Source organism: Canis lupus, unplaced genomic scaffold, assembly GCF_011100685.1.
Source record: "Canis lupus familiaris isolate Mischka breed German Shepherd unplaced genomic scaffold, alternate assembly UU_Cfam_GSD_1.0 chrUn_S1783H1980, whole genome shotgun sequence".
In the NCBI taxonomy this organism is placed as follows: domain Eukaryota; kingdom Metazoa; phylum Chordata; class Mammalia; order Carnivora; family Canidae; genus Canis; species Canis lupus.
In genome coordinates, this window is record NW_023330638.1 from 1,442 (window position 1) to 22,698 (window position 21,257).

Here is a 21,257-nt window from a genome sequence, read left to right on the forward strand (position 1 = left end):
AGAGGATAGATATTTTTGTTTTTTGAGTTAGCCTCTCCATGCCACATTGCAATCAGAAAGAATGTACTCTTTGCTGTTTAATTTTTCCAAGTTCTAACTTTTTTTCCAAAAAGTTAAATACGCCTGTATTTATTTCAACTTTCATATTCTTCAGGTAATTTTTTTTCCCACAGTTTCACTTGTTATTAGTGGGAGGGTCTTCTTGTCAGGAGCTCACTTTGCTTTATTTGAAATGGAACTCCTCATTTGAGTTTTAATATTTCAAATAACCCCCCTGCTTAAAAATCCTTCAATAGTTTCCCCTTGATTTTAGGATAAAATTCAAATTTCTTAGTAAAATGAATAAACATATACATAGTTCTCCAACCCATATTTGTTGAATGAAAGCTATTCCCATAACATATGAGGTATGGTCATATTTTGTCATAATACCATTATCCTTAATAATAATATTTACAAATGTAAAATCTTTAAAAGTTCAGTAAGATTTGTGAATTAACTGTTTGACTATTCAGGAGTTTCCCTAGTTAGACAGCTATCAATTAAGTCAAAGAACCTGTATATTTTGAACGGCTATTGCTGCAAAGCACTTTATGAGGAATCAATGGAAAGAGAAGAGGAAGGAGAAGAATTGGTTTCTTCCGTTGAGTTGATAGTCAAACTGGATGGATAAAAATTCTTCACATACTATAATTTTTGAAAAGCATTATTACAGGTACCCATTAGTAACTGCCAAGATAATCTTATAAGAGACCAAGTTGCAAGTAACATCTTGAAGAAGAAAAGGAGTGGGGGTTATAGATCTTCTGGAAGTGTAGGCACCTGAGATGGGGCTTCAGAGAATAGATGCCTAGGCAGAGACATAGAATGTAGGAATGCAGGCAGGGGGACTAGCTGTGTGCCTTACTCTCCGATAGACATCATTGAGGTAACACCTGATCCAGCAGCCCACACGTTACTCAGTGGAGCATGAAGAATAGCTTCCTTTTAATGGACATTTCAAACTGAAGTTGACTTCCAGCCCTTTCAGAGCTGTAGAACTTGTTTTAATCAACTTCCCTTGATAAAAGAGCTGGATTCTAGCAACTATACCTCCTTTATCCTCTCTCTACTGATGTCTGGAGCCATGAGAATTTTTTTCTTAGTTTCTGCTGCTCTCATTCTCCTTGCTCACATTTTCTCAGGTAAGAGGGAAATCCTAATAGATGTAAGGGTGGCAATCTGTCTTTTGAGAGAAAGTTCAGGCTTTAGAAAAGTGCATGACTAATCCCTGTATTCTAAAAATGTCCCAGCACAAAGCAGTTACTAGAAATCTTTTCTTGAGCTTAAATACAAAATTACTGAGCTGAACTATCTCCACCCAGAAGGGTATCTGGTTAATTTCCCTCAAAGCTCCACCAAGGGATTCAGACTTCTCTTCACAGTTAGCTCTTTTCCATCTTCTGTAATCATCCACACAGCTTCAGCGTGTGCCAAAGTGATAGCTCTAAAATGAGAGAAAATTTCAGAGGCAAATTTCAAGCACACGTGTTAATTTAGAGAAGTATAGCTTTTGTAGCCTAAATGAAAAAAAAAAAACTTATGATAAGAGATTCTTAGTCTCTTTTTTTGTGTTTTTTTCCTATTTTTATGTTTTATTAGTTGGTCTAAATCTCCTAATCTTAGATTACTTAGAATTTCTTTCTAGTTCTCACATACGAATAGAAAATTATGTCATTTAAACAACTAACATCTTGATTGGTTTGCTTTTACATGTTTGAGAGCTTTGAAATGATCTCTTTTTGCTCAGTACTGCCAAGACTCTATCCCTAAGACATTTTAAAAAGATTTATTTATTTATTTTAGAGAGAGAGAGAGAGCTGGAAGAGGGGCAGAGGGAAAGAGAGAATCTCAAGCAGACTCTCCAGTGAACAGAGCCTGATGTGGTGCTTAATCCATGACCTGAGATCATGGCCTGGGCCAAAATTAAGAGTCTGATGCCCAACTGAGACAGTCAGGTGCCATCGCCCCCCCACCAAGAAACTTTTATATCCATCCCTTCTCAACTATACTTCTGTTATTAAGTCATGACTAATGGGGGTTCCTCATGTATTATGAAGCACTTTACTACTTCATGATTTCCGGATTTCTGCACTTACTTACTACACAATCGGGCCTTAATAGGCCTACCAGACCAATACATATAGCACTTAATAAGCAATTGTTTGGGCACTATAGAAAAAGCAGGTAAAATGGAGATAAAAAATGTAATTAGAGTATGATCTTCATGCTTAATTTACTTGAAGTTTACTATTTTATTATTTGTGTGTTGGTAAAAAATAGGTTCCCTGGAATACTAAATAAGTATTTGATAAAATTCAAATGTACAAATAAGTGAATGGGTGATATGAGAAGATTCATAAAAACTATAACACAAAAACAGTTCTCAGAAGTGCCATAAATGATGCAGACTATAAAGGAAAGCCATGGGAGTAGAACCGTGGTTCTAACTGTGGGATCCGAAGGGCCTTCTTGGGAAGTGTTCTTCACCTTGCACTTTTGAAAACAGGTATAAAAACATGCCCTTACATTTCAAAGTCTCATTTATCAGGTCACTTACTTGGTTTCTGCTCCTGTCTTTTCCTGGAGGTCAGACAATGGATCCAGGTAGAGAAGCACATTTTAAGCCATCTTCTCCATTCCCATTCAACAAGTCTCTGATTCATTAAGGGTCCTTTGTTCCCAAACTCAGCTCAGGTACATTTGAATCCTAACAACAAGCCTAGTGTGGGCTCAAAGTAGGAGCGCCACAATCACAACAACCACACAGAATCTCAGAGCTGGAACTGAGAAGAGGAAATGAATACAGATTTTTTTACACCAAAACACCTGAAGTTGGATCTCAGGTCTAATCCTTCTAAGTTGTGTAAACCATTGTGCTTCAGTTTCCTTTCTAGAAGTGGTAATAATAATAGGATTGTTTGAAAGATTAAGATACTTGTTATGTTAATTAGAGGCAAACTTATTTTAACAAAGACATTTAAAAAGAGAGTAAATGAAAAAATAGTTTATTTTTCTTTTAGGGAAAAATCCAAAAAACAAGTAAGTTGACTATTATGGTTAGAAAGAAGACTCTTCTCCACCAAGTTACTTTGAGTCTAGGGAGGAAGGTCAACTTTGTGTCCTAAACATGTGTCTTCCATCTGGTTCTAAAGATGCTCTGACAGGAAGGGCTGAAAAGTAAGTAAAGCGCTTGATCAAAAATATTGCACAGAAGCATCTGCATCATTTGATTCCTGTTTCATTGGTCCAAACTTATCAATGCAACCATACAGAGACATGGGGCCTGGGACTGATGTGTTTTGCTGAGTCTCCTTGTGTTATCCAGAGATTCCATTACTCATTGTTTGAAGTGAGAAATAACTGTTTGGGAAGGTTTAACAATCCCTCTGTTTTTATAATCTGCTTAAACAAAGGCAGGCACATCCTCTGTGCCCTGAGAAAGTACAATATTATTATTGTCTGCTTATCATTGTTTTTAAATCATCATTCTCATTCTTATTATCTGCCTCAATTAAGTATTTAAACACCTTATGAGTATTCCATGTCAGTTGATTAGCTAGATGCCTGATGAACTTCAGTAGTCTATTACAATATCCCCAGTTCAACTTTGGACTCTATTAAAAATTTCCTCTTACTTTGAGCAGAAATCTAAGGCTGTGCAATTCCTTTCTGTTGGTCTGAGTCCTAACTGGGGTACAAACAGGCTCAGTGTTTCTTCAGCATGGCATTATCTCAGGTATATGACAGCAATATGTGTTCTTTCTCCTCCTCAAAGCTGTATTTTCCAAGAACTCCCTTTGGGAGTGACTGCCAGTTCTTTGTATTATTTCTCCTGAGAACATCTATCACCAAAAACTTTTTTCAATCATTTATCTCAAAATACCTTTACTCTTTCAGCTTAATCTTTATTCTGAAGAAAAACTTGTTGTCCACATCACCCTGAATTCCAGAATTAAACCCATTATTCATTGATATTTCTTACAGAACAGATCAGCCTCAGGTTTCTTTTATCTTTGCACCTAAATCTTGAAACTCCACAGCCACATGGCTGTGGTCTATCGTTGCATGTGGGCTATCGTTGACCTGCCTACAGTATAAACAGCACCATCTTTACCTTTTGTCATATATCTGAGACTATTAATTTGGAGACATGAAAACAATCACACATTGGGAAGGAATGTTATTGAAAATAGAAAGTAGACTGCCTCCATCCCAGGAAGACATACTCTGCTTCTAGATATCCTAGAAATGAATATGGCAAAGGAATTGAATACCCAGTAGGGACACTGTGTAAGTTGTGCAGGGAATCTGAGCTCCCATACAGCTGCTCAGGTGACATGTGCTTTTTTGATCGCAGGCGTGTACTCGGTGTCGCAGGAGACTCGGTAATAGGGAATTGTGATTTTGGCCTGGGTGATGTTATGTTGCTTTCTGGTCACCAAGTACTGGATAACTGAGGCCTTGCTTTCTCCACACAGCCCATGGAGCTATACACAGAAGGATGCAGTGTCAGAAGATGGATGGTCGCTGTGAGGTTGAGTGCCTTTCCTTTGAAGATAAGATTGGGGGCTGTAGAGCTGAACTGACACCACTTTGCTGCAAAAAAAGGAAGAATAATTAAAAGCCAAGCGGAGCTCCAGAAAGTGAGAAGCAAAGATCCTCTGGCTGTGAGCTCCATGCGGCAAACATCTCTGGATTTTTCTCTTGACCTCCAACATGGGCATTCTTTGAATGAAGCTGTCAATCCAGCTTCTGACACTGCAGAGAAATACGATCTGTAGGCCGTGAGGGGCCTGGGGGAAGGCACTGTGTTATGTTGACCTTCGGAATCCTCACTTGCTGGCAGAGGCCCCCTTAATTATTTTATGGATTGATAAAGTGAGTGAGCAGATTAACAGATTAAACAGGTAGAATGGAAAGGTGGGACCATGGTTGAAATGTTCTAAAACCCTGGCTTCAGACAGAGCTGTGACCCTGGGTCTTTGTCGTTCAGACTCTGGTCTCTGTAATATGAGACGACTCAACCACATAGTACATGCCCAGTGATGGACACAAATTGTGGCCGCCTTAGCAGTCCTGCTGGCTCATGCTTCTCCGGCTCCTTCACAGATAGCTGTTAGCATGGCTTCCCCTCCCTCTTCAATCTGGAACATCAAGTGCCATAATGAAAAGGGCCTGTGTCAAAGTTTAAGCTGGCCAAAGATTGGGTAGCGTCTTCATGCTGGCCTCTTGTAGTGAGAATGTAGCAGTCATGGCCTCTTCAAGAGCAGGGTTCCTAGAGATAGTCTAATTCAACACCTTCATTACAGCGGAGGAGATAGAGACCCCAGAAGATGCCACTGTTGCCGGCTTAGTCACAGCAACACTTTGGCTTTTGGTCTTATGTTCTTAGCATGTCCACAAAATGGGGTCCTGGCTGAGAGCAGAAGCCTGAACAGGGATTATTTATAGCAGCTCGGTGAGCAGCTGGGTGGAAGAAGAAGTGGAAACAGCTGCAGAAGAGTTGGACACTTTCCAAGATCCCTCCTGTGACCTTGTGATCCTTGCTTGTCTGGGCTGATGGTAACAGCACACAGGTTTGCTTTTGCCCTTATTTGCCAAAATTCAGACTCCCAGCTTTCAGGGCTAGCAATATATATGTCATAGGCCACTGTCATCCTAGACTGACAGCACACTGCTCCAGAACAGAAGAAAGATAGCCCCTTGGCTCAGTCTGGAGAATGTCCTTACCTATTTGACTAAGCCTGCTTTCTGTAGAGATGTAAATAAAGGAGAGCAGAAAAAACACAACTTACTTCCAAGGATGAGCCAATTTATAAAGGCTGTAAAATAAGAAATCAAAACATTTTTTCTAAAAAATGTTCTGGTGCTGCTACATATCTTCATGGCTAATGGGCTGATTTTTTTATTCTGAAAACTACACAAGAGACGAGTGGGTGGAAGAAGCTCTCTTTTTGCAAGTATCACAGGTCCTGGGGTCTTCCCAGAAGTTGCTTACCCAGGCCTCAGATAAAACTAACTGCCTTTGAGAATCTAAATGTATTTAGGCCTCATACCCTGTTCTTTCTGTTTTTTTTTTTTCTCCTGTTTCCTTGCAAAATTAACAGTGGTGTGTATAGTGTCTTCCTCTGCTTCTCGACTTACAGAAACATCCTCTACCACCTTCAGCCTGCTGGGATTTCTCTTAATGAGGAGACCATGACCTCTTAGACATGTGTTGGTCACCATGCTCTTTGTAAAGACTCCAGGGGCACCCTCGGCAATCTATGGTTGGTATCTCTTGTTACCTCGATACATCGCAAGCATTTCACAATGTGGTCTGTCTCCTCCTTCATTCCTGTCTCCTCTGCCCTTGAAGATAGAAGTCTTCCAGCTACTTTCTTTCTCTTCTTCCCTGTTGTCCTATGTTCTCCCTTTCCTGCGATTGCACACACCCTGGATTCATCCATCTTCATATTACACATGTCTCTAAGCAATTCCAGGAGCTCCTGTGGTTTCAGCCTCTCCTGTTGATGTGGCATTATCTCCTCACCAGCCTTTCCAGGCTCCAAGCCTCCATTCTCTACTCCACTCCACGGCAGTGCATGGATGCCCTGCACACTGCATCTTCCAGACCTTGAGGCCAGTTGCTTCCCATTAGCCCCTTTAATGCAAGACATTGGCAGTAGACAGGAAAATAAGATGAAGGGTGAAGACAGTCCCTTTCATTTCCAGCTCTGGCCAGCAGCACCCCAACAGCAACAGATGGTTGGCTCCAGGCTCCAACTCCTTTTGGCTTTCTCAGCAGCCTTGCAATAACCCTTGAAGGAACTAACAGCACCCAGCACCCATAAAGGCATGGCTGGGCCACAACCTGTTTTGCTGTGTACCCTGGTTCTCCATGGCCCCTGTTTGGCCGTATCTTCTCCTCAAAAGTCTGAACATTGGCTGCAGGATGTCTCCACCCCACTTGTCTGGGCCCCAGCCATGGAGCACTCCTTCCTTAAAGTCTTAAGCATCATTCATGAGCTGTTCTTGACTTAGAGGTCTGAGCACCAGCTGGCTGTGTCCCATACTCACACATCCAGCCTCCAGCTGTAGGTAGCTAACACCAGGATTTCGGACCCCTGCCGCTGATAGCGCCTTTCCCATGTCCTCCTCTGGGCCCGTAGTTATTAATCTCTGTGGACATTTGACCATCTGCTACCTGTGTAAGCAATCCTTTGCATTAAATTTCGTGTTCTGAATACCCAGCATGATTTTTGTTGACCTAAATGAGCTTTGTCTGATAAAAATCCTACACTGTATTTCCGACTTCAACTTCATGCTAAAGTTTTACAGGGCATTGGTCTTCCCTAACTGGATCTCTGATGGGCACCCACAAATAACTAGTTTTTATTGCACTTTATCCCTTCCTTTCCAAAACTGATCTTCATTTACTGTTCTAGATCTTAGTAAATATTGTTACCACTTACTCAGGCACTCAAGTTAAAAATGACTTCCTCAGGCTTCTTGTCCCTTACAAATCACACAATTCCCTCACAGCATAAATGTACATAGATTATTCCCCAGTATGTGCAAATTGTGCCATACCTTTTCCTCCCTTCTCTCTCCTCACTAACATTGTTCTCATTTACCAAGAATTAGGGATTGGATATGGTTCTACATTTCATGCTACATATTATGCATATATGCACACACGCATACACACCCACAGACCGGGTTTCTTGTTCAATCATAAAAACTAAGGATAAGTGTCACACTCAGATTTACAAGAATTCTTAGAATATTAAAATGTTAGAGCTAGAAGTGGCCTTGGAGGTAATATAAATCAGTGTTTCTAGAGCCAAATGGATTCTAGTCACCTAGGGATGCTTGGGTGGCTCAATGGTTGAGCATCTGCCTTTGACTCAGATCATGATCCCGGGGTCCTGGGATCAAGTTCCACATCGGGCTCCCCAGAGGAAGCCTGCTTCCCCCTCTGCCTGTGTCTCTGCATCTCTCTCGGTGTCTATCATGAATAAATAAAAAAAAATCTTTTTAGAAAGTTGATTCTAGTCACCTAGAATATTTTTGAAAATCAGAGGTCTGTTCCTGACTCTCACACTTTCATATTCGGAATTCTTAAGTTAAGAATCTGAATTTTTAAAACCACATGTCCGATCAAATCTCCTGCATAGTGATGTTTGGCAACTATAGATCACCGACCAGAGGAGCATCTGAGATTTGAAAGTGCCCTGGTTCTGTGTCCCACACTTCCAGTTAGAAGCCAGAGTGGAGCTTCAGCACTCAAATCTAGAAGTTCTGTCTTTCAGCCCAGTGGTATTTCACTGTCCTGCACTTTTTGAAAAGGAGATATTGAGAGGAACATAACAAATGGCTCACCTCCTTGCTCGGGAAAGAGAAGTTCAGACTTTATAGATAGATTTACTTATTGTTTGTTTGTTTGTTTGTTTGTTTTTCAATTGAGAGAGAGCTGGTATACACAAGTGGGAAGGCAGGGGCAGAGGGAGAAGCAGACTCCCTGCTGAGCAAAACGGGGCTGGATCCCTGGACTCCAGGATCATGACCTGAGCCAAACGCAGATGCTTAACCGTTTGAGCCACCCAGGTGCCCTAGAACCTCAGACTTTCATTGGAAAATACATGTCCAGCAAAGTAACATAGAACATGGCAGTTTCCACAGCCTGATGGGAAGCCTGTGGGAGCTCAGAACAGAATGACTGAGTTTCACTTTAGTTAGCAGAGTCTGAAACAAGTTCTCAGACAAAATACCCTGTCCTCGTTCAAACCAACTTCTTGTCAATCTAGTCAAAATCACTTTAACTGACCTGAAAGATTGCTGTTCCATTTTATTGCCAAAGTGTCCGTAGCTTATGTTCCCATTTGACAATTACCTTCCATTCAAAACTGCCCACTTCCATGAGCATCCAAAATAACAAGGACTCTCTGTCCTCCCTTGAAGGCCGTTCTGCTATCATAGGACACCCCTGTCCTCAGATACCTGTAGGGAGGTATTAAAATGTCCTCATGATGCAGGGACATTCTACTAGTCCTGGTGAGTGCGGACTGAAATGAAGTCATTTTCCACCTGTCTGTATGGACACCATCACCCATGAGAACCATTACTATCTTCGTGCAAATCTATTCTTTTTTGAACCAAGTCTCCTCAGGTAACAAAACAAGTTTATAAAAGACTTATTCAGTTTGAGAAACTGAGCACTTGAGAGAATCCTACACATAGGCCAAAGACTCCACGACCTACACTACCTACATCCCACTACGTCCTATGGGATAGTCAGTGTTTGAGAGACCATAGTTCCCTGGTACCTGAATGCTCCCTCCTGATTGTGTGCATCACATCCTAGGTCTGGTAAGATGGACTTGGATGAACTGCAGTCAGGGGCTTTCCAGGTGTTTAGAACCATCTGTACTTCATCAGTGAAACAGAACAGGAGATGGGTAACAGAAAATGGGGCATTTTCCTAACAGTGTTTTTGTCTCCAAACCTCCTCTGCTTATATTCTCCAAGAGTTAGTGACTTTCAGATAATAGCATGACAGAGCCATGATACAGCTCAGGGGCCCAGGCAATGGGAAATGATAAGGATCTACTTATAGGAAAACTGAGTCTAAGAAAATTAGCTCCATACAACTGATCTTTGGGGCTTAAGTCATTTTTTATGGCTTTATTCCACCCTTGGCTCCCCCTGTTACCTTTCAACTCTGGTCTTCTCAAATGGATTCCTCCTGAGATTCCAGCTGACTCCCAAAACCGAATGTGCCCTTCTACATTTAGGGTAGAAACAGGAACTAGAGGTCTTAACCATCCTGTCCAACCATGCCTTACCATAGCCTGCATCCAGACTCCCTGCTTTTGACCAAGGAAAGAACTGGAAGTATAAAAGAGAACAGCCAGTATCTAAAAGTCCTGGCCAAGTATATTCAAGGAGGAATAGGCGATATTATTACACTTGAGGTAGGATATTTATTCATTTGTTTTGATGAACAGAAACCTAGGGTTTGCTGAAATGTAATGAAGTAGACACAGAGGTGACAACAGTGCTTAATTACCAATGGTAGTAACTCAAATGGGGGAAGAGTAATGATGACGGTGGTCCTGGAGTTTTTATTAACACACATTGCAGACTTATGGACAAATGGGGCACACTCTCTAGTCTCAAGGAACCTACTAGATCTTCAATGAAACAATTATGTATACTTCACTTCTATATTTTCTCCATATATAATTTTACTAAGCAAAGTTATTTGCTTTTAAAGAACCAAGGCCAATTGTGAAAACTGCAGCAAAGTATTTTCATCAAATGAGACAATGAAGTATGTAAGAAACATAGAGAATCCATAGGGGTTTCTCCAGTGAGATACCACCATACGACTATTAAAATGACTCATTGTAGGTTTTAGGCCTCCAAACCTGTAAAAAAAAAAAAAAAGAAAGAAATATTTTCTGTTGTTTTAGTTACTAAGTGTATGGTAATTCATTACAGTGACAATAGGAAACTAGTGGAAAACTCAAGAGAACACTCTGGTGGGAATCCCAGGATGAGAGCCAAGAGACATCTCCATGCGACAGGGAGCAACATACACAGCTGGCAACAATATTGGTTGTGACACCTCAGAAATCTCTGAGACAGAGTTCTACAAGATGATGAGATTGATGGACATACCTGATCAGACTGAACTTTTTAAGAGGGTCGAACAAAAGGCAGAGAGCTTAGGATTGAAACACAGAAAAGGGGGAAACAAAATCAGATATATTAAAAAAGAGAAAAGAATGAGCCCTGGGGAGAATGTCACGTCGAGCAGGACAGGAACTCTGTAGCGCTCTCTAAACAGCACCAACTTCCAAAGCAAGCACTGACCACGGCTGTGCCTGAACACCCAGGGGATAAGGCTGGGGGCAGGGGTGAGGGGTGGGGAGATGTGCTTGTCTACTCTGACAGTTGGGGTTGGTGGTCCCTATTCATGGAGCTCAGGTTCCCTCCCCAAGTAGCTCTCCCTTCTCCTTTTATCTGCTCCATCTCTACTCCATCCTCATTTCAGGGAGTTAACTGAGCTATGCCTGGTTTTCCCTCTGAACGCCTCCTAGAAACCCTCTCCACATAGCAAGCTGCGGCCATTTCCGGGCATCCTTGGTCCACCAGAACCTCCACAAAGTTTTTAAAGAACACTTGGGGGCCCAGGGATCACTCGCCTCTGTGAAGATGATGGAGAAAGTTATCCTGAACTGAAGCATCCTCAGAATTATCTGCTTCAGCTCAGACCCTGAGAACTGATAGTGTCAAAACTTGAAATCCAACCAGGCTTCCCATGACCTAACTGAATCTCTAATAAAACTTTATGAGAGCTCCTGTAGGTCCAGATACCTCCTGTGATGAGCGGGAAGACATAGCGGGATTTTGTTCTTGGATGGCCAGAGTCGTCAAATGTTTTCGAGTCTACTTGGGAACCAAGGAGCAGCTCTTGTCTTCCTGGAGAGGTTTCAGCTGACACCTGCCCAAATATCCTTAGAATTTTGTACTTCAGCTCAGCGTCAGGGAACCACCATTGGACAATCTCAGCCAGCCTGAGTCCCTGGATAAGTTTAAAGTCCTCTCGTTGTTCCAAAAAAGGGGAACTTGCCTTTTGAAGGCACCGGGTGGTGACTGCCCACCTACTCCAGCAACTTCAGCACTTCCTGGGTTCACCCAAAGGCAATATGAAACTCAGATGCTTGCCTTTGTCACCCCTGCTGGTCTGGTTGACAGAGGCTCACACTCCAACAGCCCAGAGCCTCTATATGCAAATATGGTTACCTGGACCTCCAGTGGTTGGATGGAAGAGGTGGAAGAAGGGCAATGGGATGCTAAGGCTAAGAAAATGCTGGGGTTTAGTGGGAGTCATAGCATGGTTCATGGACCCTGGCTGTGAGTCTGGCTCCTGCCTTCTCTGCATGCACCCTGGGCTGGCCAAATACTTGAAATCTGATGGGTATCATGTGGCTGGCCAGCCCCAGACAGCCCCCCTTCCACCTCCATTCTTTAAAGCTCCCCCACTGGTATGTGCACACAAGTTCCCAAGATCCCCCATTACCTGGACCTAGTTGGTTTGACTTTCTATGCCACAGGCTACCTGTTTTGGCCTTATGAAATAATTTTCTTGATCAGAACATGGGGCTCAGAGCCTGAGATACCCCAGGAAGAAGGTCCTGATATCTTGTGATTTGACAAGGAATTTGAGAAATATGTACCGGAATCTCCCAACTTCTTAGGTTTGTTGTAGGAGACTTGGCAGTATTAATTGCTTTAATAGCGTTAAAGTCACTGTGATCGTCCTCCAATCATTACATTGCTCTTGATTATTACTTTTACTATTATGTCTCTTATTATGGATTGTTCATGGGTGGTTGTTATAAAACACTGACTACATTTTCTATTCAAGAGGAGGGTCTGATATTTGGAGACCATTTCTGATTGTTCCCCAGAAGACTTTTACACAACGAGGCTACAGTTCTCCCACTCCACTGCTTGGTTTCCTTTCATGCGGAAACCCTCTCAGCATGTTCCACATTCCTCTCCTGAGGCATATACCCTCCATGAGGGCAGGGAAGCCAAGTGGATAATGTCCCCAGGTTGGCAGATCCTAGAAAAATGTACACGTTCCGTCCAGAGATCAGCACCATTCCCTGTAGACCTGGGAGAGTCACACAACCCTCCTTGCCTCACTAGAGCCCGCATAAAATTTCTAATGTCATTTGGGTGCCCTGGAACTGCTCTTGCAATCCAAAAATACTGGAAAACAAATTAGCAGGGGCCTGAGTACCCTCAAAATTTTGCCGCGGCCCGGCGGCAGGAGTGACCTGATGTCCTGTGTCCTCCCGTCCTCTGCCTTTGCCAGGGGAGCACCGGATCCTGGGCTGTGTCCCCCGGTGCCCTGGGCTCCGGGCCTGCCACACTGTGAAGGACCTAAAGTACAACAATGTAGCATTTAAAAGCATCAGAGTCAATTTTGTGTGAAGTTAACTTATCCTTTATTATAATAAAACTCATAAGCCATTATACAGGTTAAAGGTTAAAGAAAAATGGAAAATATAGAAACAGTGAAATGCCAGGGGAGGGCAAGCCTCCGTTGGGCTGCAGCCACCACAAGCCCTGCGTTGGGAGCTGGGGCGAGCTCAGGGGTCGAAGCCAGTTGTTCCAGATGCAGGTGGCGGCTCTGGCACTCTGGGGACCCCGATTGCAGGTGCCGGGGCCTGCTCCTCCTCTGGGGTGGCCGCGGGTGCAGGGGGCTCCTCCAGGGCGGAGCAGTGAACTAGAGCAGTGACCACTATCTGCAGGGGCTTCACCTCCCCAGCGGGCGCTTCAGCGCGGGCCGAGCCCTCAGCCCCAGCAGCCGGAACGGCCTGGATCCCCGCAGGCCCCGACGGGGCAGCAGTCCCCACGGTCAGAGCTGGGACTTGCTCCTGAGCTGCTTCAGGGTGTTTTCCTTGGGCTGAAGCTGTAGCTCCAGGAAGGCAAAGTATCCCCATTAGGACGGACGTTCCACGTGCCTCCCAAGTCAAGACCACTCTTCCCACTGCTCCACGTGCGTGAGGGCATGAGCCCTGGGAGGTGTCCCCAGGCTGCAGCCCGTGGGGTGAAGTGTGAGTCCACCCCCTGCTCCCAGCCCAGCTGCATGGAGGCTGGATCGGCGGGGCCCACCCTGTCCCCAGCTCAGTCACCCCCAGGCCTCCTCACCCCCAGCCTCTGGCTCCACTGTATGGAGGTGTCTGAATTGCTGGAGGTTACGCCGGGCACGGAGTTCCACGTCTGAACCTGGCATGTGCTGTCTTACGAATTGCAGAATTTTCATAAGGGAGGGAAATTCGGGGAGCTGACAAAAGTCGTCCCCATAATAATCCAGCCATATTTCCAGCATGCAGGAGATGGCCCTGTGGAGGGACAGGCGGGCACAGGTGTCAGAAGACAGGGCTCTGTCACATGCAGGTGTCCCGGGGAAGCCGTGCAGGACCCGGGGACCCGGCCTCCCGTGCGGGGTGTCAGAGGCCAGTCCTGCTCCTTGTGCCCCTGCCACCTGGCGGTCCTGCCTGCCACAGACCTGCTCCCTGAGGAGGGGCTGATATGCAGCCTCTGTTCTGGGGAGCCCACGCCAAGCCGGGTGACCATCACCGTCTCTCCTGGGGAAGCGGGACTCCCTCCTCAGCCTGGTCCCTGCCCACCTGCCCCTTGAGTCCACCGGCAGGCGTCAGGGGACTGGGGGCGTCTGGCCTGTCATTGCCCTCACTGCACACACTGTCGCTCTGGGAAGCTCCAAGGCAGGAGGGCTCGGGCTCTGTGTCCTGCCAGGCCTTGCCAGGAGCCGCCCAGGACCGCCACCTTCCCTACTGTGGCTCTGGCCTGCCTCCCTCCAGAGGGGCCCCCGGGGGTGTCCTTCCACTGACTCTAATCTCTCATCTCCCACAGGGTGGGGGCCGCCTGGTCTGGAGGCCTCACCAGCCCTCCTGAGCACCTGCTGTGCCCCCTGGTCCAGGTGCCACCAGATTGGGGAGTGCGATGCTCCCCACCCCCTCTGCTCTGGGCCCCAGGTGTGGGGCAGAGAGAGGGTTGGGGGGCATGGAGAAGTTCTCATTAGGGTTCCCAGTGTCTCCCACCAAGACCGCACCCCATCCTGGCTCTCCTGCCCTCTTTTCCAGAAGGGGCCTTAGACCTTTACTCTGTCACAGGAATTGCAGATGTGTGAGGTGAGGGTGCAGCCGCCCCCCCCGCCCCACAGCCCCTTCGCTGCCCTCCTGGAGAGGGAAGGCCCTCCTGCAGGAGCCGGAGTCACTCACAGTTTCCAACGCTGGACCGTGTCGTCGTCACCACATGCAGCTACGATGTACCCATATCTAGAGGAGGGTGGGGGCATCCATGAATCGTCCTGTGGACGTGACCTCTCATAATGGGGGCTGTCACCCTCTGACCCCTGACTAGGCCGGAGCCCCGGGGGCCGTCAGCTCTGTGCGTGGGGCCACGGGCAGCTCCCGGAGAAGCGCCCGCACCTGCTGGGGCCTCCTGAAGGCTTGAGCATGAAAGGGCTCGGCGAGGCCCATGGCCCATAACCGAGTGGGCCCGGGGTGCCCCGGGGTCCCCCTGTCTGGTTGCCCGAGGACACAGACCCCCGATAGACTCTCAAACCTCCCTTTCAAATGGGAAACAGGCCGCTCAGGACCCTGGTGACGGGGTGGAGGAGGCCCAGGCCTCATGATGGGGGAGGAAGCCAGCTGCTGAGCACAGGCACAGACCCTCTGGGTGACACGCCACAGGCCAGGCCCCGGGGCTGCCCTCCAGGACCCCGCTAGGCCCTGGGGGACCCTGCTCCAGGCGGGGGAGCAGCCCGAGGCCGGGAAGCTCACACCATCCCCAGCCTCCCTAGCAGCAGGTGGCACAGCACTGGGCTGAGGAGGGGCAGGTGCTCACTCGGTGAACAGCAGGTCCAGCACCTCGTCCGTGGTGGCGAATCCACGATAGTCGTCTAAGAAGCTGCAAATGGAGATGACATCTCTGCGCTGCAAGGCGAGCAGCAGTTGTCGGTCTTCGTGCCCCAGCAGCTCCGTCCGGCTGAGCTTCTTCGGGACAATCTGATGCCCCTTCCCGGCCGCGGCCCCAGCACCCTGAGGTGGGACAGAGGGGACGTGCAGCCTGCAGGGAGCCGCCAGGAGACCTGGGATCCCGCCCCGGCAGGCCCTGCGCTGGGGCCCCGTGGGCTTGAGGAGCTGGGGCTCCCTCTCCCGCTCAAGCTCCCTGCCTGTCTCTTACACAAACAGGACCAACTATGCAATAAAGAAACAATCTCAGAGGATAAATGTTCAAAATATTTGGATCAATACGAGGACCTCAAGAGACACAGAGAGAGAGACCGAGAGAGGCAGCCACACAGACGGAGGGAGAAGCAGCCCGTGCAGGGAGCCCAGGCGGGCTCGATCCCGGGCCTCGGAGATCAGGCCTGGCGGAAGGCAGGCGCTAACCCCCGGGTGACCAGGCCTCCCCTGAGGGCTCTATTCTGATGTTCCCACACATCTGTGCGCAGGGACTCTGCATCTGGCCCAGGCAGGGGCAGGGCCATGGGGGCAGGTGTGGGGAGGAGGGGATCCAGACTCATGTGGGAGCAGGAGTGTCGGGGGGCCCAGGGGGTAGCAGGCTGGCTTCTGGGACCCGGGGTCCTTCCTGCCGCATCGGGGCCCGGATGTCGGGGGGCCCAGCCCCTGCACTCACCCTGAGCCCGCGCTGGCCTCCGTTAGCTGCGCAGGGCACCTCCCTGCTCCTGGAGGCGGTGGGGCAGACGACCCCTTCCTCCCGCTCGCGCCCCACGTCCCGGGTGGAGCTCTGTGGAGACAGTGCCCGGCAGCCAGGCAGGAGGCCTCAGCGCCTGGTCTGGCCCCCTCGCCTGTGCCGCACCCCCAGCTGCCTCCACCCAGACACACCACAGCGCAGGCGGCACCCACCGCCCCTGGAACGAGGAAAGGGATGTGGCTGCAGGGCCTCGGGGTGACTCCGGGGGGGGTAGAGGACCTCAGGAACCCTGTTTCCCCCCTGCCCACTGTGACATCAGGGTGACCCTGAAGGGATCCCCGGGGAATGTGCCACCCTGCAGCGTCCCCCAGCCTGCATGGGACCTGCCCACACATTTCTGGTTCCCTGAACCTGAGGAGGAGGGGATGAGGCTCCCAGGATGGTGGCACAGGGGGCCTGGCCTGGCCTGCGCTGTGTTACCTGACGGCGCCTCCGGATCACCGCCCTGACGCCTTGGTATCTATCCTGGAGCCACTGCCTACAGCATTGGAACAAGCGGCTCCCCCGGGGTTCCTGGGAGCCAGAGCCCCGAGAGGTGGGCCGGCAGCAAGAGAACATCCTCCAGTAGCAGATGTCTCCAGCCAAGTGAGCCTGAGCTGGGGCTGCACTGGATTTGGGTGCCTGGTTACGGGGGTTCCAAGTTCTGTTGGGCTCTGTGACACGGAAGTGACCTCACTCCCTGGGACCCCCTCCCTGACCCACTCCTGGAGGAAGCTGCAGGGGCAGTGCTCGTGCTGCCAATGCTTCCCCCCTCCCTGCAGGCGATGGCCTGTGCACACAGGGACATGACCGCAGCCCTGTCCACAGGCCCCAGGGAAGGACTGTGTGCACCCAGGACCCCAGCCTGGACACACGCCTGGGTTCAGACATGACTGTCCAGTCTTCCCCGGTTTGACACCAACAAGCCGTTGTGCCCATGGGGATGGTCGGCGTCTTGACTGTGGGACAGGGAGTATCCTAGCGGGTGCTTCCCCCAGATGTCCCCAGGCCACTGTGGCCTCATATCTATGACCTTGGAGGCGGGTGTCACCTGCAGGACATACCTCCACCCACACGTTCTTCCTTGGTGTGTACATGCGTCCAGGTCCACGAGGTCCTCTGTGCACACACGTGGGCACCGGTACCCTCATTCTGGAGGCCCAGAAGGTGACAGTCCCCTTGGGCAGGGATGGGCAACAGCTTCCCAGGATCCTAGGCTCCTGAATCCAAGGCAAACCCTGCAGAAGGTGTCGTCTGGTCTCCTGTTGTGATTCTGAGTCTCGGGTTGTGGATTTGCTCCCGAATGGGACCCTCTGTGCCCTGTGACCCTGGGTCAGGTGTTCAAAACTGCAGCTATTTCAGAAAACCGATCTATTCCTCAACTTTCGATTCATGAGTTACACATCCAAGAAGACTGACTCCACACAAATTATTCCAAATTTAATGATATCTATGCTGACACGCATGTTCACTATCTCATGTGCTATTTAGAAGAGTCCAGAAGGGGGTGGTTGTCCTATGTCTTCTGGAACGCTTGCTTTCACAGAACTGAAGCTCCAGTGCAGCTCGTGTGCTGACTGTGTCACAGCGATGGGGAAGGCTATGGGCCATGGGGCAAGCGCTCAGGAGGACAAAGGATCAGGCTCTGGGCCAGGCCACGTGCAGACATGTTCATGACCAGGTTAATGGAGGACATTGTGGTGTTTGTCCAAACGGGGGCTCCTGTGTTTCCTTTTTCTCTTCTCTTGGACATGGAGCTATTCACCAGGAAGCAGCAGCCTTGCAGGCAGGACTTTCTAGGAAAGAGAGGAGTCAACATGCCTGTGCCAATGTCATTTTCAATGGATTTATTCACAGGCTAAGTGATTTGAAAACACGAGACAGTTACGTTTAAAAACTACCATGTACTGGGCCAAGACAGTCCTGCCTTAGTAGTTTCTGTGAAATCAGGTGCAGAGTGGCAGGAAAGTCATCTCATCTCCTATTATGTGAAAGTGAATATGTGCATTGTGAGGAATGAGAAATTTCTAGGTGTATGATGGAGAGATGATGGAGGAGAGATGGATGACAGGGAGGCTCTTCAGCGATAGATGGACACACAGTCGATGGAGAAATAGATAGGGAGTAACATTGCTCTTGAGAGCTATTCCTCAGCCCTCCTTCCCTGCTTGGAAGGTCCTGGCCAGGGGTGAAGCAGGAGGACCCATTACTCGCAGGGCAATATTATCAGAAACTTCCTGGCACTTACAGGGTCACAACCTGATCTACTCTTTTCCAAACCAATATTGACCTCCCAGTAGGGCCTCCAGGCTTCCAATGAAAGCCATGGTTTCCCCAGGTGCAGGGGCTGCACAGGGGATGAGCAAGGACTGCGGAGCATTGGAAGCACAGCACAGGAAAGATTTTTCTCCTTTCCTCAGCAGGCAGTGTCCAGCTGTGGCAACATTAGAGTTGCAAGGTGGGAACCACGTCCCCAGACCTTCTGTCAATACTCATCGTGCCTCTGCAGCTCTAGCAAATGCACACGCTGCAGCCCAAAGTGTGGAGCTGCACACCTGCCAGCCTGAGCAGCTGCACAAAGTGGGGTCCTTTGGAAGCCTAGGAACAACTTGGGCTGGCCAGCGTCGCCCTCTGCTGGTCTGAGCTCACGGTGCAAGGCTCCTTCCTGTGACCTCCCCTATGCAATGGGAATAGGTGGGTGGACTTGCTCAGGTGTGGATAGCACAGGTGGGAGAAGGTCATCCGGGAGGTGCTGGCCACAGCGTGCAGGGAGCTGAATGGATGATTCTGTGGGTTTTCATAGTGTGGGTGTGTGAGCGTGTGTGTGTGTGTGTGTGTGTGTGTCTGAATGCAGATGTTAATCCAGCAGAGGTTTGGATACAGAAATTTATACACATTGACTTGCATATGTGGATTTTTCTGTGGCTTTTTCCTTCATCATTCATGTGTCCTGCCCTATTGCCATTTCACTTAAGATTCCTGTCAGTTCAGATCAAATCAACAATAAAAGACACTTCATTGGATGTAGTCATTCAAAATCTAACTCCACTTTGTGAATTTAAACCCTTTAATTCCAAAAATACTTGTCAGTCTTCATTCATCTAGAATTCCTGGATCCAGGGCTGTAGAGGATGGTTGGTTTTCCAAAGCGGCTCCGGCCAGAATGACCGACACAGGATTTCAGGGCACAGAGGGAACTATTTAGGAGGAGATCCACAGCCCAGGCTCAGAGTCACAACTCGACTTAGACATGATTGTTGTCGGAGAGAGAAAATTTCAGGAAGAGTGACAGGTCACTCATCACTAGAATTTTCAGGGTAGTTGGGGCTTTGGAGGACAGGGGTGTGGGATGGGCAAGGTCTGCTCTTCCTCCAGGTAGACCCTCTTTCCTGAAACAAACCCCCAACACACACAGATACTCAAAGAATACACACATTCATACATAAAGGAATGATTATAAATGCTGTATTAGAAAGTCAAATGGTTTTCCACATGTATTCATACCTCATTAGGTCTGGTGTCAATGTATTTTAACTTTTTGAAGCAAGTGACACATATTTATTTTACGTTATAAAAGAGAAGAGGATACTTTCTCTACATGTGTGTGGATTCCTCAGGATAGGAAAACCACCAGCTATGCCTGAGCATCCTCTATTAAATAAGCAAAGGTAGAGTCATCAGATCCTGCTACATCAGTTAAACAACAGTTGAGCAAGAAGCGTATTCTATATCCGATTTGAAAATTCCCAAATAGGATTCGGTGCATTTAACAGAAATTAGGAGGACGGTGGGCGTTCCGGCTTCCGATAAATGCATCCGTATCTACTGTTGGATTTGAAATAAGGTATTGTCATCCTCTAACCCTGTTCCTCTGCACATCATAAACTCAAAATTGATTCATCACAATACTTGTATTTTCATAATTACTTACTGAATATATTAGGCTTTGTGTATGTACCAACTCCCCGAGGAACCTGAGATAATTGATTATTGTTATCGCAAGAATAAATATATTTAAAAATTCAGTGAGCTCAACTGTGTAAAACACTGGCAAAATTACAATTGCAAAGAAATAAGATAGTGAAGGGGCAAGATTGTCGAAAACTGGGGACCTCCGCTCAGCTGGATCCTTGATGGTAGGTAGATGCTATCCGATCGTTGTGAAAAGGTAGGAATCCCACCTGACGTTTAATAAAAGAATTGCTGGAACTCTTCAGTAGAAAAGCGACCACCCTCTGCAAGGTGGGAGATGCGAGACGTGAATCCAAAGTGATATATCAGAAGGTGAATGGCAGGGCGGGCAGTTTACGCACCCCAGAATCGGGAAAGGGAAGGGCCACAGAGCCCACATTTCAATCTGCCTTAGCAATCTGATCCGGTGAGACACAACCTTGCCTGAAATGAGCTCAGGTGGTGAAATGGGCAGAGACTACTCTGGACACAGTGTCTCAGAATTCTCAGAGTCCCAGAAAGAATGGGGGTGCCCACGGGGGTGGAGTTCCCAAGCCTTGGGGTGTGGACACTGGTCATGGCCAACAAGAGTGCAAGGTGCCTCACAGCTCAGTTGGCCCTAAAACTGGAACCACTTTGCCTAATCGGCTGACCACTCTCCACATGGGAACCCTGCAAAGGACAGGGAAGTGGGGACCCTGCCCCTTCCCCTGGGATAGGCAGAGAGTGTAGGTGCACCCCCGGGGGACAGCTCTCAGTGCAGAGACCCTGGAAGGAACAGTAACAGGGCAACCCTCTCTCTTCTCCTGGCAGACTGGTCTGGGCACCCACCACAGGCATCTGCAGCATCTGGCACACCCCAGTGACTCCTGCTTGGCCCTGAGTGCTTACTGAAGAGCGGGACCCTGATCTTTCTGCTCTCAGGCTGGAGATCAGATTCCAGCCATTTCGTGTTGGTCTCCTAAAGAGGCACAGGG

The 21,257-nt window shown here is 48.0% G+C and overlaps 2 protein-coding genes and 1 long non-coding RNA gene across 4 annotated transcripts; 2 read left to right on the plus strand and 1 right to left on the minus strand.

The window, feature by feature from the left end:
- The first annotated feature begins 995 nt into the window (after positions 1–995).
- LOC119878653 (beta-defensin 107A-like) lies at positions 996–4,670 on the plus strand. Its single transcript, XM_038589242.1, has 2 exons — positions 996–1,184; positions 4,521–4,670. Exons 1-2 carry the CDS (start codon positions 1,115–1,117, stop codon positions 4,661–4,663), a joined length of 213 nt encoding a protein of 70 aa, XP_038445170.1. The 5' UTR covers positions 996–1,114; the 3' UTR covers positions 4,664–4,670.
- Positions 4,671–5,496: 826 nt separating this feature from the next.
- LOC119869259 lies at positions 5,497–7,274 on the plus strand. 2 transcript variants are annotated; one of them, XR_005387044.1, is made up of 2 exons: positions 5,497–5,618; positions 6,189–7,274. It is a non-coding gene; the product is annotated as an uncharacterized LOC119869259 (long non-coding RNA). The 2 variants fall into 2 exon arrangements; XR_005387043.1 differs by having other exon boundaries at positions 5,502–5,618; positions 6,150–7,274.
- Positions 7,275–13,051: 5,777 nt separating this feature from the next.
- LOC119878655 (ral guanine nucleotide dissociation stimulator-like) lies at positions 13,052–16,946 on the minus strand. The gene is made up of 6 exons (XM_038589244.1): positions 16,771–16,946; positions 16,273–16,383; positions 15,478–15,671; positions 14,850–14,906; positions 13,756–13,949; positions 13,052–13,516 (listed from the first exon to the last, which is right to left on the minus strand). Exons 1-6 carry the CDS (start codon positions 16,906–16,908, stop codon positions 13,194–13,196), a joined length of 1,017 nt encoding a protein of 338 aa, XP_038445172.1. The 5' UTR covers positions 16,909–16,946; the 3' UTR covers positions 13,052–13,193.
- Positions 16,947–21,257: the final 4,311 nt, after the last annotated feature.

Excerpts from the sequence above, each read along its gene's own strand:
- LOC119878653 (XM_038589242.1), top strand. The coding sequence starts at position 1,115 with ATGTCTGGAGCCATGAGAATTTTTTTCTTAGTTTCTGCTGCTCTCATT. Across the intron at positions 1,185-4,520 it reads CCTTGCTCACATTTTCTCAG|CCCATGGAGCTATACACAGA; the intron begins GTAAGAGGGAAA and ends TTCTCCACACAG.
- LOC119878655 (XM_038589244.1), bottom strand. The coding sequence starts at position 16,908 with ATGTTCTCTTGCTGCCGGCCCACCTCTCGGGGCTCTGGCTCCCAGGAA. Across the intron at positions 14,907-15,477 it reads CTGGACCTGCTGTTCACCGA|ATATGGGTACATCGTAGCTG; the intron begins GTGAGCACCTGC and ends ACCCTCCTCTAG. Across the intron at positions 13,950-14,849 it reads ACGGTCCAGCGTTGGAAACT|GGCCATCTCCTGCATGCTGG; the intron begins GTGAGTGACTCC and ends GTCCCTCCACAG.